The 17,259-nt window shown below is 36.3% G+C and overlaps 1 protein-coding gene across 5 annotated transcripts in view; it reads left to right on the forward strand.

Annotated features, from left to right (window-relative positions):
• The window catches only part of side-VII (sidestep VII transmembrane protein), a 615,012-nt gene that overhangs the window by 226,286 nt on the left and 371,467 nt on the right, over positions 1–17,259 (forward strand). For all 5 annotated transcript variants that reach the window (XM_087353123.1, XM_087353125.1, XM_087353122.1 and 2 more), the window contains one exon: positions 44–1,413. In XM_087353123.1, the coding sequence (XP_087209249.1) occupies positions 1,332–1,413 (82 nt within the window). In that variant the 5' untranslated portion in view covers positions 44–1,331. The remainder of the gene's footprint in view (positions 1–43; positions 1,414–17,259) is intronic.

Here is a 17,259-nt window from a genome sequence, read left to right on the forward strand (position 1 = left end):
ACTACAGGACAGTAACAATAAATGTATTATTTTGTGTTTGCAGAATACGCATGCGCAAAGCTGCGCGGCCAGTTATCTAAGTGGTTGTGCCTCGGTTAGCGTCGCGACGTGCCTGGGTCAGGCACTCAGTTTGCCGAGAGGAGGCTGCCAGCACAAGTGATGACGTCACGCCGGTGGGTGCATCTCCTTTAGCACCGACACTTGTTGTATTCTGGGGTGAACCTCCCTTGCACCCGCAACTCCTCATTTTACAGTTTATTTCGTACTCATTAAGACTGACGAGAAGTTAATGCAGAAGGAGTGTTTCATTTGAGGAGCAAGTTTCAACCTTTGGATATATTTTTACGAAAGATGTGTGTTTCTGAGAACCTTATATTTGTATTTAAATAACTGATCTGGTTAAATGATGTGTGAGTGTATAAGTGACTGAAGGAACAGGTGTGATAAGTAAAATTCTTACGTACTGCACGCTAAAATAGATGTCGCAGTCAACTGAAATGTTTATGTTTTGTCGATGTGAAATAACGAAATACAGTTTGAATTACAGACATGACATTATACTCTGTTAGTGTCTCAGTGCTAAGTTGTATGATACTGTACTTGAATTTAAACTTTCAAAGTAAATTAAATCGTTTTCTTTTTATTAAACATTTAATATTTATCAATGTATAAAAGTGAATACTATTCCGTGTTTTGCATAATTCGTAATTTCTCAATGTTAATCTAGAAATTTAAAAGGAAATAAGTGTTTTGAGTGATTAAAAATGAAGTTTCAGTAATATCGTTGTTACATCATTCGTACCTGGTGAACTCAGCAACTCAGGAACTGTATTGATGGTTAGGCCTATTTGCAAGTAAAAAGTGAGTGGTTTTTACTGCAAAGCGGGATGTATAATACAACCAACTTTCCCTCGCCAAGCGCATCTGAAATATTAGTGAACTCTTTTTGTAACAAAGATATGTACGTGTTTTAATTAACAATTCTCAGTGTCCGAACTGTTCTAACAGAGTTTTTCCCTGTAGTTCCGTATTACGAGTTTCAAGTGAATTATTAAAGCGAAAGGCCTGTAATAGTAATTAAACAGGAATTTTTCGCACAGTAGTGGAGAGTTGTATTTTTTTTTTACAGACAAGTAACTACAGATGTAAAAGTGGAATTTGCATGTGCTACGGTGTTGATATCAAGATATATTGAAGCATCATTTTTATATTCGTGTTTTTTTTTGTGACGGGGTGCAATTCAATCGTTCAGTGTGACTCGGCCACCATTTTGTAAGAGAATCCTTCTTGGACCTGAAGACAGGGCTACTGGTACCTCAACAAGTAACAGGATGTATTTCAACTACTCAGTTATCGCAGTTCGACTTCTTGTAATCTTCGCATTAGCAGCGAGTCCGGATGCCGCCAGAGACAGTAAGTAATAATATACAGCATGTCCAAGAAATTCCAAGCTTTTAGTAATAGTCTGTAACATGCACATTTATATTGTTCGTTGGTTTATTCATCTTAGGAGACATTTAGAGAGTGAATGCGTTTTGCAAGTACATTAGTTGTGTCTGAGTGAAACAATTCTGTCCCGTCATTCCTGAGCTTTCGAAGCTGCCACTGTTCTTAACTTATCGACACTAAAAATGTTGCGTAACCGTAGAAAGATAACAACGGAACTAGCTGTTTACTAAACACCAGTCGATGGATGTCCTTTATTTACGTGATAATTGCATAGAGCTGTATCTGTTCTGAAGAATTCCTTCTACGATATGCGTCGTGTAGTCTGGTAGTTTATCGACGTTTCAGAGATCCTTACTGCCTCCATCATCAGAGTGACCTGATGACGGACGTTTTGATAAACGTATGTCAAACTACACGTCGTAAAATCCTGGAAAACAGCCGATTACACACTGAGAGCGTGTAATATCATTGGTATAGATTTTCTCAAATAAAATTATACATGGCATAAATTATGCTTTATGATTTTTTCTTGACATTTATTTAAAATATTTTAAATATTTAAGTATTACAGTCTGATGTCTGTGTTATTATTAGGTTTTTTAAAAAAATGTGTTTGTATTTTCAGTAAATGTGCATCAGTTAAATGTAATCCTTGAACTTGCACTCAAAACCGAACGCGCACTTTTCACGCTCATGTTCTAGCGATTAAAGAGAATTTGAAGTCTTCGGTCTTCATTAAAGATTAACAAAAACTGAGAAGCACTTAGCGTTGCACTGGTACCTTTTATATTTCTTAAGGTCTGGAGCTTAACAACGTTTTAACAGCACTCATTTTACTAGTACGAGTGTTTATAGTAACTCCCCACATCTGTTTATAATTAATTCTGAAATAATAAATATTTAAACTTCCAGTAGAACTGCTTGAATGGTAGGATAAACCAAATGGAGTTTTTCTCGTCTTATCCGTGGACCTAAAACCCCATTTTCTGAACCTGATTCTTCACCGACCTGTAACTTTAATAATATTCAGAAAAAGCTTGGATGCTTTTTGTTGTAAAAGACTGGCTACAAACTTATTCGAAATACAACGGTGAATTACGTATTTCCCGTCTTCCCGCCTTCCCGTTATCGGTTCCGTACTTTTATCATTTCGGATAACTTCACACCTTGCTTGATTTTCCTCGATATTTTTCCATGTTCGGCTTATATTTAATTTCGGTGAAATTGCATCTGTGAATGCCGACGTTGTCCAAAGAAAAATTTAATTTGAAAATGAATCATCATGATATGGGAAATAGCAGTTAACATAGTATAATATATAATAAATTGTGTTGTTATCAAATTGGTATTACTGTCTGTATGTTATGTCGAGTACATCAGATTTATCTCTTGACTAAAAACGTATCGATTTCTTGCAGGCATGTCTCCTGGTACACGTAATGCATTACGTCGTCTGTTTATGTAATTACGCTAACTGCTTCATTATCTTTGCTTATCCGTAATGATAAATGACATCCATTTATGTACCGCAATTTGTATAACTCATACAGCAAGATTTATTTTAGGTTTTATGGTAACAACGTTAACTTTACTCGACTGGTCTTGGAGACTATTAATTTGTTGTTGTAGTTGGGCTTTTGTGACAAGTACAAAGCATATAATAAACTGATGACATGTGCAGTAGATGATAAAGTATGTAATATTATGCCAGAACCTTTTGAAAGAAACTCGGTGACATCTGTATGCATTACCTTCTTCATCATGCGTTTTACACACAGAGTATTTATGGATGTTGTGCGATTATCAGAATAAACAGCAATTATTTTCTTAAGTAGTCATAATCAGTTGATATTTGTAATGTAGACTGTTTTAAGTCAGAATGGAGCGAGTTGGTGGTATCTGCAGCGTTTATGAATGCGATTATCTTGAGTAAATATAAGGTAGTATATTTGCGTCATATTGTGAATTAGGTTAATATTTTAATATTTTCCGTCAAATCACAATTTTTAATAAGATAATAAAATATAAAATATTTAAAATATCATTTCACGTTCCGCATCGAATGATCGATTTACAAATTGGAACGTCTCTTACGACATGTTTCGGTTATATTTAACCGTCCTCAGGTATAAATTAGATTGGTAAAATTTAAAACTCGAATTACAATCATTTACAATGTTATGCAGTTTATTGAAATGTTCTTATCAGATTACTCTTATATATTAGAACGAAGGTATTGTTTTTATATGGCGTGGTTCATCTGATGTTCAATATTAGTCTGTAAAGCAATGGTTTAAATAAAACATTAATAAATATGGAGTAATATAGAAAACAAAATGATGGAAGTAAATAAATAGTAGAGTGTATAAGTAAAATAAAATTAAACTAATTTAATAACATGTCGTAAAAGACGTTCCAATTTGTAAATCGATCATTCGATGCGGAACGTGAAATGATATTTTAAATATTTTATATTTTATTTTCTTATTAAAATTGTGATTTGACGGAAAATATTAAAATATTGAGTAAATATGTTTGGCCTGTTTATTACAAGATCGTACGTACAGCAGAAACGAAAAACTTGTAACTGCTTGGACACACAGTTCTCCTTGCATGATATTGTCTTAAAAATGCAGATATTATATGCGAGGATTCTTGTCTGTAGAGGACAGACATACCTCCATTTTTCAGTAAGCGTCGTTTGATTTCTTTGTGCCATGACGTCTCGCATTTTATAACAGTGAGTTAATCTGATACTGTATGAATATATACGAAAACAGTCGCGTTCAAAATGTTATTGCAATCCGTCATTTCCAGGTGACAAATGCCAGTTGTACGTAATCGTTAAAATTACATATACTGCAAGAGGGACATAACGCACTCATTTTATGCGTTTACAAGAAATGTTTTTTTGACGTCAATTACAAATGGCTACCTATGCTGCAGTGTGACCCAGAAGGTCACTTTTGCCAACAAAATAGCGTGTCATTATGCCCCGGAGCTAGATCAATCCAATCTTAATTATCAAACATCGATGTTCTTATTTCATTTAATATTGAACTTTTTCAAGGTGGTCTTTCACTGTTGACTCCTGTACTTTTATGTTATGTGTACTTGAAAGATGCATTCGACGTTTCGGAGAAACGCGCTACTTCATTTTCCTATTGTGTAGAATGTACAACAATATTACACGATGGACTGTAGAAGATGGTTATGATATTAAGGATGAACCTACAGGTTCAATCTTGTGGGTAGACTTTTTACAAAATATAAGGCTTGACAACTCAGAAGACTACGTGCCGATTTATTATGATACCGTCAGCTCTTATATCGGTTATGTATATGGCCGGTTTCCGGAATACAGTCACACAAACCTCATACATATTTGTTTCAGCCATCGGGGCCCCATATGCAATATTCTGTATTCTGCTTTTTCTAAAATAAACATGTGTAATATAAAATCGAGGCAAAATCAGTATGCTAATGTTTACGTTTCTTATTTCGTCTCGTCTTGAGACGTTTTACCGTAAAATGTTATCTTAACAAATGCACACGTCTTTATTGATCCAGAATATAGCCTTCTTACGGTGGCTACGAATAAATATAAGACTTTTTACGAAAAAAACTGACAATGGGTGGACTTGGGTCTTTGGGGTCTTGACAATTGGGTGCTGGTCTAAGAGAGTAACAGTTTTTCTCTGCTAAAAATACTAAGCGTTCTTCTGTGGTGCTACGGTGAATATAGACAAAACTTCATGATGATATTTTGACACTACCATGTTCCCAGAAATGTTACGTGTCGATAATCTAAAGAAAAGAAAGTTGTACTTGGAAAATTGAAGAACGTCTTGTGTTTTGGGTCACAGGTTTGACGTTTATTTCTTGTAGTCTGCTTGAGAAATGTTAAGAATTGTCTGTGTTTGAGTTACTTTATTGATTGTACTTTTCAACTAATCTAGTCACCTGCCAATAAAATATCCCTACTATCACAATTTTTCTAAGTGGATTTAATCTCAGAAGTTGGTTTTGTTACGAACCTGACATTTCTATGTTCCTGTCACGAGAAAAATCATGTTTTGATGACTACTATTGGCCATTATAATTGCCAAGAACTTAAACTCTCTGACTTTCATTCATGAGCTATTCCATTCGATTGAACAGAAAATTTCTTGGTTTTCGTCAGTCGCTTAACAAATGTGGCCTGAGTTTAAACCGTAACTGGGTTACGATCTCAGGGCTGTTACTACAGGAAACTTTGTGACCATGGGCATCCGACCGCCCGAAGATGGCAGTAAATCCAGCTTTGGATACGTCGAATTCAATAAATGCACGTTAGAAAATTTTCCGTCTCCAACTTAATTTTCTCATCATGAATGAACAATTTTAATAAAACTCTGAGAACGTTTACAGCGCCCATTGTGTTAAAGCAAATGAAGAATTGGTATTCTATATTTCTTTTGCGATGAGACCAATTGCATAATTGGGAACTCTATAATTCATAGTCTTCACGAAATATTAGGTGACGACCCTTAAGGGAAGAACCAATTGTAAGAATTAGGATAATAAAAGAATACATTATTAAAATTGATCGTAAGGAAATAAGGTATGAGTGTATGAAGATATCCGCTGGGGGACACTTGCTAAAACTGTAGCGAACGTTTGGGAATTTATTTTTCCTCGATAAGAATTATGCGTCATGGAGTTATGAATTCTTTGCAGTACGTGTCTGAACTCACAGTATCAATGTCTGTGTGTCTGTCCGCCGGAAAGTTTTATATGATCAACAAATTACTGGCTATTCATGAAGTTCGATGTGAATGGTCAACACTGAAAGTTGAGCGAAATTAATTTTGTCCTGCTCAGTCCAGTAGAATCCGTACGTTATATTCAGCTAAATTAGTACTTTATAAAATTTTCAGAATTATTTCATCGTACAATAAATTACGTGTTCTGCATAATATAAAAAGTTGAGCGTAGTAAAATGGACAGCTTATATTTGAAACATTCTGTGATATGATTTATATTTAACGAAATAAAAGGAAAATAATTCATGCTTGTGTGCAGTGAGGGTCTTTACTGTTAATTATCTTTGTCAACAACAGTATTTGTGGCTGTATGAAGTGCATTTTAATTATTTTTTATTACTCACTTTTCTATCAGTGGATTTAAATATGAAATAAGTGTGTATCAAGGTACAAAATTTCTAAGAATACATATGGAAAACTTGTCTTATGTACCTCACCTTTCTTCACTTGTTGGAAGTTATTTTCTATGGCTGAACGAGAATGGCTTTAATTATACCGCAGAAGGATCGAAGTTTCAGCAAAAACAATAATGAAATATACAGCTCTGGCGTCGGAATTGTCTGCGCCATGTTACCCAGTGTCTGGATAGAATGATAAATGCCTAGTCTTTTGGGCTGACCGCAGCAGAATAGTAGCGAATATTTATGTGGATCCAAGCTCATCTTTGCTTTCTACGGTGTATTTGCTCTGATCATGTTTTCAGCTTAGCTTTCGTATAGAGTCACAGTTCAAGGTTTAGGCTTTCACAAGCAGATCCTTATTTTGTCATTTCATCGTATTTGACTAAACTACCTGCTTAAGTAATTAATTGACTGATTGGCAGACAGAGGGAATGGCTGACTGAGAAAGTGATGGACTGGCCGAGTAGCTAGCAGAGTGAGGTTTTAACTGAAACGTTTAACGTATTGAAAATCTCTGCCAATATAAACTGTGCATAGAGATGTATTACTAAATTGTAGAATTGCTAAGTAATAGACAGTTCTTGTTAGAGTCTTACGTAATACACACCGAAGCTTATGTAAATATTGCTTAAAATGTAGTTTCTACCACAAAGAAAAGATAACACACACATAATTATTATTACATTGTTAGTGCTGTTTAAAGAAATAATCGCTATTTGCTCTGAGAATTATGCGATACCCTGAATACAGTCTGTGGACAACGCGGAGTCATAGAGGTGGTACATATAGTTACCACTGGGCTTTAATGTGTTAAATGATTTGAAGGAGAGTAGGCATTAGAATTCTTCTTTTCCAGTGATTCTGTTTGTTATTGAGTCCGATGGTTGTTTTGAAAAGCAGACCGGCGAGGAACCAAAGACGATGAGCCATTGGCCGACTTCATTTATACTTGCCTGCTGTAGTGGCACTCAAGTGTCTGGTGCTAGCAGACATTATGCACACGAAACCCTTCGTGACCAATTTGATTGTCCTGAACTGGTCAGCCACTCGGAAACCTTACGGCACGATTAAGTTTCTGCGAGATTTCCAATAACTCTGAGTTATATATTTACGGAATCACAATAACTATAGATTGTATTAAATTAAGTTTAAGAAAGAGGTTTATGTTACAAATGCGACTAACGAAACGCGTATTAATCAGACTGAACTGTGTAACATTCTACCGAATGCGATAATGGAGGGATATGTGTGTTGTGCATAAGACATTTTTATTTAACTCAGAAATTGTAAATTACAGCATGCACAGGTTTGTGTTTCATTTTCTAAGATAAGTATAGCCGAAGACCATATCTCCAGACGCATTGCCTTGGTATGTAAATTATACAGCACTAACGCAGTAATATTTGAACGAACTTCATGGTAAAGGATATTTTTCAGAAGCTAATAGTTGCTTAGCGGGTCTCTAAATTTTCACGCGCCAGTTCTTCAAGAGTAATTTTAATTTTATTTTTCCCTGTTCAGCAAAAGTCATTTAAGATGTCTGATTTATAGAGAGTTTGTGTCCTGTTTTTTATTTCCGCGTGTGTACTACGTTCCTTGTTTCTGGGTTTAATTATTGTAATAATCAGTGAAGAGTACAGATTATGTACTTGCTCGTTACCGATTCTTAAATTAATCAAATTCTCTATTACTTCATCCTTCTTTGGTTTAAAATATTGTATCATCGTTTTACACTATTTACAGAAATCTAAAGTTTAAATTATATACCATCCTTTTATTGCATATGTAATCGTAGTAAAACTTATCTCAAATGAGCTCGAGGGAATAACAGAGGTTAAAGATATTTTAAAAACTTCTATCCGAGGAGAATATTCGGATGTAAGTGAAAACAACGAAGAGGCTTAAGGAAAGTAAACAATCTTTAAGTTGGCTGCAAAATGTCTACTACAGCGAAGCGATTTGAAATATTGTCTTGTGTTCGGCCTACTTTGCAGGGGATTAGAGAGTAGTACAGTTGCAGCAGTTCTGTTTACCGGTTGACAGCACAGTTCATCAAAATTGCAGCTTTTATTTCATGAAGCAATGCTTTCAAATTGCTTCCCTTTTGTGCCTGGTATCACAGCCACGCTGTTTGATATACATGTTTTATGCTTAGTAAGAGAAGAAAATTGTAGTTGAAAGAGAACATGAGTACTCAGTGTATAATTAAAATTTCTATTTGCATATCTTGCTTTAAATTGCTAGTTTCATTCCTAATTCGTTTGTGTAAGTGAAATTAATTCAGACTAGTAATGTCTACTAGTCCGAAACTTATGACGAAAGCGTAAAGCGTTGTGATTCGGTTTCTCTTTTCCAGAACTTGACGTTTAGGTATTGCTGTATATCTGTATTCCATCTTTTATGAAAAATTTGATATAGCGATTTTAAGTATGGGACATTGATACAAGATCCCGCACTTCAGCTACTGTAAGTTATCGTTTTGAGGTCGGGCATCTGTACCTAAGAATATACCTAATTCTCATTATAATGAGAAGAGACGATCATTTACGAGCGTATCTGAATCTGTAGGTTCTTTCTTGTTCATAAACCAGTTTAAGAAATGCCTGTATGGAAGAGAACTTGAGATAAGGAAATACTTAAATTCCTCGAAACTTTATCTTCATCATGCAATTACTGCATAAATTCATATTCTGCATGATTTCACTTTTAGTGAGTTATTTTATTTGTACGAAAACGGAAAATTGCACTTGAAATAAACTATAAGTACGTAGATGCAGTGTATCCGTCTTCAGGACTAAAAGTCGAGAAAATATTTTCCTCTTGAAAAAACCACGAATATCATAGATTCTCTTGTTTAAAAGACAGGAAATACATACCAGTGCTTCGAAACTCTGATAGCACGAGTTGGAGATACTTCGTCTGGACCTCAGCTTTGGATTCTCCGACGACTTTAGACGTACTATTAGCTGCAAGAATACTAGCTGTTTACCTGTCGGTGTTACTCCACTCCAATATATAGCGGTTGAGGAGACCCTCGGAGAGGGCATTTTTTTAAAATTTATTACGTACATAAATTTAGATTCTACCATAGATTACGTCTGCTTTTAAAATACAAATTTCCGAAAAGGATAAAGCTATTGTTCTGCCCCTGATTGTATACAATGTGATAAGACAGACGCACGGCCACTGCCTGACATCCGTATCAATCTTGAAAGGGTTTCCCGGATAAATATGTTTTTATCATTTCAAGACTAATAAAATATAATAGGGCGTGTATCTTATATCCATTTGTTTCGTTGATGTCATTTCACGTTTCATAGTTCTAGAAACTTGTAATTTATACCTAAGTAGCATACGAATGAAATAATCGGAACTAATTTCCCAATGTACAGCACGTAAAAAGGTCTGTAAATCAGCATTTGTCAAGCAGCGCGCATTAATAATGTAGATGGATGTGATAGACAGCGATTTTCCAAATGGAAGCTCGTCTTACCAGAATGATTCATTACGTAACATAACGATGTCGAAAAACAAATTACTACAGTCGACAAGTTAATACTTCTCGTGTGTTAGACATATCATATCGGGACATCTGCTGTTGGATTGCTACTGTAAACTGCTCTTTATCTGATATCTTTTTTAAACTTGTTCCTATTTTACTTTATTACCATTTTAGGGGCGTTCGCAACTATAAATTACAAAAATAGGCGTCTGTTTGTCCGTATAATAACAACTCTAGAACGACTGAAGGGGATTTTATAAAAATTTGTTATTCTACATTAATTTGACAACGTTCAATCATACCAGACACATTACATGAAACCCTACAGGTGATTGGTTTGGGAATTCCCGTCCGGGGAATCGAAAACTGGACAATTTCGAAGTTGGGAGTCGAAATCGATCGCATAACTACGAGCGGATAGCCGGAAAATATTCCGGTGTGACTCACCAATGAGTCGGACAGGCAATCGGCTCACCGCCTAGAAAAAGCTAATTGACCCAAATAATGCTGACATCACAGACGATATTCTCAAAGGTAAAAGGTCAGATTCTGGCGAACTCTACGTAATTCGTACGCTAAGCGTACATTTCTTAACGTGTTTCTCACTCCTTCTCTCTCTCTCTTTCTCATGAATTACTTCCTGTATGTTCAGTTCCTTTATTTTTCAGACGCCTAGAACTGAGTGTGGAGTCCGTTATATTCGGTTTGACGTATTAATAGTAAATTAGATATAAATTATTGAACGTGGACAATCGCCCACTCTCCGCTCAGGGGGCTGCCTCTATTTCACACTGCACGTGATTTTTCGTGTTGCACGCTCAAAAACGTCCACGATTTTCCTATCGACTTTCTGTTACATTATTTATTTATTTTTCTTCAGGCTGGAAGATTTTGTCTTGGATAGGGGCCCTTTTATGAACTCCACCAGAAGTTAAGAAATAAAGTAATTTAAAATTCTTAACATTCGTGAATGAATTATATTGTAATATTTTAACCCTTGCGATGCTACACACGAGGTTTGTCGTTGCAAAACCCTGATGTAAATTGATCAGTGAAAGAAATCTGTACCTCTGGCTCTCGAAAGTTAAAGATTTGCAACAATATTAATTTTACGCATTTTACATCTAAATTATCAACTCAGTGTTAAAATGATGCATCGTAAACACATTTTATGGCATAAAGATTTATTTTTACTACGTCTAAGTTTACTGATCCTGAAATTAGTCACGATTTCTCGTCTTCCGTGACTTTGGTTCGTCACCGCAGCGATCCCATTCTTGAGGACCTAATAGTCCGTCGGCTAGTCGAGAAATTGCCCACTCCTCGGCTACATTTTTATATAAATTTTTCTATACTTTAACTAAAAGGGACGAGAAAGGAATTCTTTCGAAACGTCGGTACTACTAACTATTTTGACACCGTGTTATGTGGTCCGCTGTGAAAGCCCTAACATCTCATAAGACGTGATTTGTTTCGAAACACCCTGTAATGCGCTTGTTAACATGAGGCACTGGTAGGTTCCCCATTTTGACGACCAATTTTTATTCTAGGCACAAAATCTAGCGCAAACTAGAAGCAGTCAGCGATTACAGAGGACGTTCCGTCTAGAACAGACCTTTACAGCAGTTTGTATCGTAACATTAAGTTGTTAAACACAAAAATAATGGCGCCTAACGTGTTTCGTTAAAATAAAAATAAAGAACTTTCTACTTGATTGTAACAGTAAAACAACCATAGTAAATCGAGGTTAAAATGTTTCGCGTGTTAGGTTTTTGTGCCTGAGTTAGGACTTCGGGCCACTGTTTCACGTCCTACATTTGAACTCATTTTGTTGTCTAACGCTAAGTCGTGTATTTGTTTGTTTGTGTGGTGACGCGCTGTGTCTGTTAGTAGGTGCGTGCGTGGAGGGTCATTTGTGACCATGAGTGCCACTTGTTACAGGCCATAGTGGTAAAGTTAGTGGGCTACTTTAACAGAGACTGTGTCATTACTGCTATTCCATTGTTAAGTTAAACTAATATCTTATCCTATTCCTCATTTTATTTATATATCCTCTTCTTTATATTTTAACCTTTGTATTCAGTCTTACTTTTATTTCATTCTCTCTGCTTTGTATCATTTTTATGAGCTTCTATATTAGTTTTTGTCATTTTACACTGTAATGAGATATATTCATGATGTTAAATCTTAGGAAACTATACTTTAAATCTTAAATTACTCTTCTCTTCAATCGTTTAAGAATAATTTTCTGCTATAATTATTATTGGTATATTTTACCTTTATTTTGTGTATTTTTATAACTATCTGCTTAAGAGATGTAATTAAATAGGCTTATTAATACTTGTTGAATTCACAGAAACGTTTTATGTTTATTTAGGCAAATTCTTCACAGAGAAGAAGGTTACAGATGTCCACTCATTCACTCATTCCGTCTCTTATCAATCACTTGTTTTTCTTAATGTAATCAATTTCCGATCATACTGATTGTTATGCCCTTTATACATTCACGTAAACAATTCGTAAAATGTTCGTCTTATTTCTTTCTCTTTTTTTCGCCGTGTTTGAGTGGGACAAGATTCATGTCTCTAATATTTGAATATCCTGTACAAATATGTCCACGTGGAGTAATGTTTGCAATAGTTGTCAAAGAAGCAAACAGAATCTACCCCATTAGCTAGCGGTGTCTCCCTCACTAGTCCCTGACAGATATAAACCCACTAAGAGCAGATCCGATTCTGCCAATGTTGATCCAACCCTCGAACACCGGAATGCTTCCGGCCTCTGCATTCCAAGACGATCACGGAGGGAAAATCCTATGGCATAGTTCGTTTGGCGGCTGGTGAATCCACACGGAATGCACCCCCTCACTTCTTTGGGGTGATGAATGACTGACAGCAAGGAGGGGTAGAGGGGGTGCATATGGAAGGGATGTTTGTATCAGAAAACGGTCGGTAAGCCGCATTGCTGCAGATTTATTGCGTTATTTTACTCCGTATGTAATCTATAAGCTATGAAACCACTTAAAGTAAAAAAGTATTCAATTGATCTTTTGAAGAAAGGGATGAAAGATATCATAAGATGTGTGGTGGTATTTTACCCTCACAGAAGGTAAATTTCTATCCTTCTTTACAAGATTTTGCATAAAATAGTTTGTCAGTCATGTAGGTACACGCTGTTTCTATCCTCTTGTTCACTTGACATGCATTCGTTCAAGTTATCTGCTCTCTTTACTGAAGTTCTCCTAATTTTTTTATCAGCCCCTTCAGAGCAAATTAAATAGTCCACACGCTCCTCCCTCCAAATCTTTATCTATTTGCTTTTTATAATTAGAGTTCAATTTTATTTAAAGCTACGTAACTCACAAAGTCCAGACACTCTTTAAATGATCCAAGTATTAGTCATCGATGTGTATTTGTTCTCACGAAACAAGTCATGAGCAAACTGGCGGATTTTCATGAAATCTGGTATGAACATCATTCCACTGTAGTCTTTTCATATTCGCGTTGCTAAAACCAACATGGCTACGATATAAAGGCATGATGAGGTCGGAACATTACTACCGTCACTTGGTTTATTACTCTAAAGTGTGTTATGGTAAAAAGAATATGCATCTTTCAGGTACAGTCCTTGTAAAAAGTAAAATAACACATTCGTCACACTAGATCTATACTTAGCTTTCATGTTTCATTTGCGCTGTCAAAATCCTTTACAGAGACATGTATCTCGGTATGAAACGATTATTTAACGACGAATAAGCAACGATTGTCATATAATAACTGATCTCCTGATTGGAGATCCGCCAGAGCCCACCGGAGCATAATTTCCGTTTCTTTCTACCAGATTCGCCTTCGTCAGAACTAAATTTCAAAATTTTCCGTATCGCACGATCAAACCCACGCGTTCAGCCAAGCCTAACAAACAGTGGTCTTTTATCAGCAGTGGATTACATGCAATAGAGAGCAAGTATCCTTTTATCTGCATATCTGTCATAACCTGAACCATCGGTTCAATCGATTCAGTCGCACGAAAATATTCATGTTGAAACACTGAACACCGCGGCCAATAAAATGAAGGTATAAAACACGACCGCTAGCTGAACGATGCGTTACTGTTTTTTCACTTGTCTTCTGACTTTACCTAAAGTTTAATATTATTAACACGTCGTAATTTTTTTTTTTTGTAATCTCCTTTGAAAATTCTACAGGTCTACTATAAAAGAAGCCCCAAGGGTAAATATCACGAACATTTCCCACGGTTAATTTAAACACTTTGGTTTCTGTCACAAACATTTCTCTCCCTTTGGCCCCATTGCATTTCCCGCCCTGTTGCTCACACGTCAGTGATGGACCCCATATGTGACAACATTCACAATCAAAGCAAACAAAACTTTCCTCCTGCGGCACTTTGCGTGCGTGTGTGCAGTTGAGTGAAACGTCAGCATGGAAATGGAGACACCAAGTTCGTCATGCATCAGAGTGGAAGAAGGAAACATAAATACGTGGGCAAAGGGAGAAAAGAAATGGGGGGGGGGAGAATTAGATAATTACGCAGGAATAAAAACATGTGAGTAGGAAAGAATCAGGGTACAAGGAAATGTGAAGGTTGATTGAGAATTAAAAGAGAAGGCAAATGAGACGAAGGGACAAGAAAGAGGGAACGAAAGACAGAAGAAGCTTCAAAAAATAAGGAAGAAGACAGGACAAGTAAAATAAACCATGTAAATGAAATATTTACCGATTTATAAAAATAACAAATGAATCTTGTTCTCAAAAACTAAGATTTGTTTTTCTTCAATTAGGACTCTGTGTTTGGGAGAATGTTAAACTCTGGGACCTAATGTTTGGGTATAAATTAGTTCTTACAAAGGTTAGAAACCTTTAAGCTTAAAATTAATTGTCGTGTCTTTGCGTGTTTCGTTGTTTTCAACGATTTTAGAAAATCATGGGTAACTTGAATTGTTTAAGAGTTATTTTGAAAATACATTTTTCATTGGTAAACCCACACTAGAAAAAACGATGTTTCTTATATATTGTGGAAAGGGTTGAAATTGTATAAAAGTTTACCTCAGGTCCCAGCCTACAGCTTCTTGTGTGGAGCTCCTGAATTGTTGTTAACAGAAAGTAATCAGTTAGGTGGAATGGGATGATGTCTAGGCAGGATGGACAGTCACTGCTGATAGCGATTTCGCCTTGGCCACTCCCCACCTGATTCAGATACTAAGTGGATTGTCTTGTAGGAGTTTGGGGTGATTGACAAGGGCCCGTCTTCTCGACTGGTAGCGCTCCCTCGGGTGCCATGGACACACGCTTCGACTGTTAGCCGCCCTTTTAACCCGCGCCCCATTTCAGCTGTCACTCCATCCCGGATGGTGTTACTTTATTTACTTTTCGTTTATCCGCGCATTTCCTGCTTTTCCCCTTTCTTGAACTTTTCTTTTCTCCATCTACTTAATTTCGTCATTCCTTGTGGATGTCTTGATCTCTTGCAGTTCACAAAAGCTTTGTGTAATAAACGCTACAAGACAAGGAAAGAATGATAAAACGTGGGACCACGGACAGACTGTCAGAAGTTTGGGAATCTGTGACAAAAGGGACGTGTTTTTTTCCGTTATATACACTGACGTGTTCAGGGCGTCTTCTGGAGCACGGGACATAGCCAGGATAGTCCAAATGTTGGGAGATGCGCGCTTTTTGTTAAGCCAGCCTCAGAGGTTAGGATCACAGAAAGTTTTGTCTCTAGTGTCATACAATTTTCATACAGACATGAAAATTGTATAAAATGTAGAATGGTTATAGAATGGCAGTAACCACAAGAAGACCAAGATGGGACGAGGGACGAGTACCTGTAAGGAATGGCAAAAGTGTTACATAATTTACAATACATTGTTTTAGATTCGTAATGTTCGAGTTTTAATACGTAATTGAACTCCATGTCAGTTTATTTCGCTGGAAACCGCGTCACACCATGCAGTCACCAGTTTTCTTGGAATTTCCGGAAGATAAAGGCGATATATCTTTTCGAAACGTCGCTTAATAGTATATTAACCAGTCATTACCGAACCCATTCACCTTCTAATATCGCTAAATTAACTATTTTAATTCCGAGCTATCAATTAACATCAGTGTATTTATTTTTATGTCCTACATTTGGACGACGATTTTCCAAATGCTGTAGCTCTTTCACTGTGCAGATTTTTTCTTAACTCTCTATAAATCACAGTGGTTTCTCATATTATATACCGTAAACTTTAAAATTAATTAACTGTGCATTGTTCCCGCTGATTGTATTCATCGACTTCGTATGCCTCCCGTAATAAACAGCTATTATTTTTATAAGAGTAATTAACCAGCTTATCTTTGTAATGGAGACGCGTTGTGTTTTCATTGAATTCGGAAATTAATATTTAAATTTTATGTAGATGAGCTTCGAGATTCAAAGGGTTAATAACTTTCAGCTGTGGTAGTAATGTCTTTCAAAACTCTTCAAGAACACTCACAAACACTTTGGTTAAAAGAAACACGTGAAAGTATCAGCAACTGGTTCTGTGAAGATACAAGGGTGGTAAGACAAGTGGGGTGTGTGTTGGGGGGTGGATAGGGGCTGAGAGAAAATACGAAAATAGGAGACTTGAAAAAGAAATGTCAGAAATCAAACAGTAGTTTGTTTACATGAAGATGAATGAGACGTGATGCAGGGGATGTGGCGGTGTGTGCTTCTAACCCAGTGTAATTCATACAAAAAAAAACACGAAAGGAAGGTTTCAGTGTTATTGTGATGCTACATTCTGTATACATTAGGGATGACAAAGCTCGACCAGCCAGTGTGAATAAGAAAGAAGCACTTCACCCCTTATTAAGCAACTGACTTTATAAATATATTACACACTGTATTCTGTTTGACGACGCCTTGTTACCTGTGTTTTTTATCTGTGTCCCGTTCTCATAATGACCTGGACTTCTTTTTGGGAGGTCCCCGGTTCAAATCTCAGTAGACTAAACATCAATCCTAATGATCTCCCTGGTGATGGAGGTACTAAGCGCCTCTGAAACGTCGATAAACTTCTACCTGACTACAACAAGGCTCAATATACCACAAGACATCT

The sequence above is a fragment of the Zootermopsis nevadensis genome, unplaced genomic scaffold, assembly GCF_977971745.1.
Source record: "Zootermopsis nevadensis isolate Lab colony 2312 unplaced genomic scaffold, Znev_1.0 Znev_ptg000021l, whole genome shotgun sequence".
NCBI classification, from domain to species: Eukaryota; Metazoa; Arthropoda; class Insecta; order Blattodea; family Termopsidae; genus Zootermopsis; species Zootermopsis nevadensis.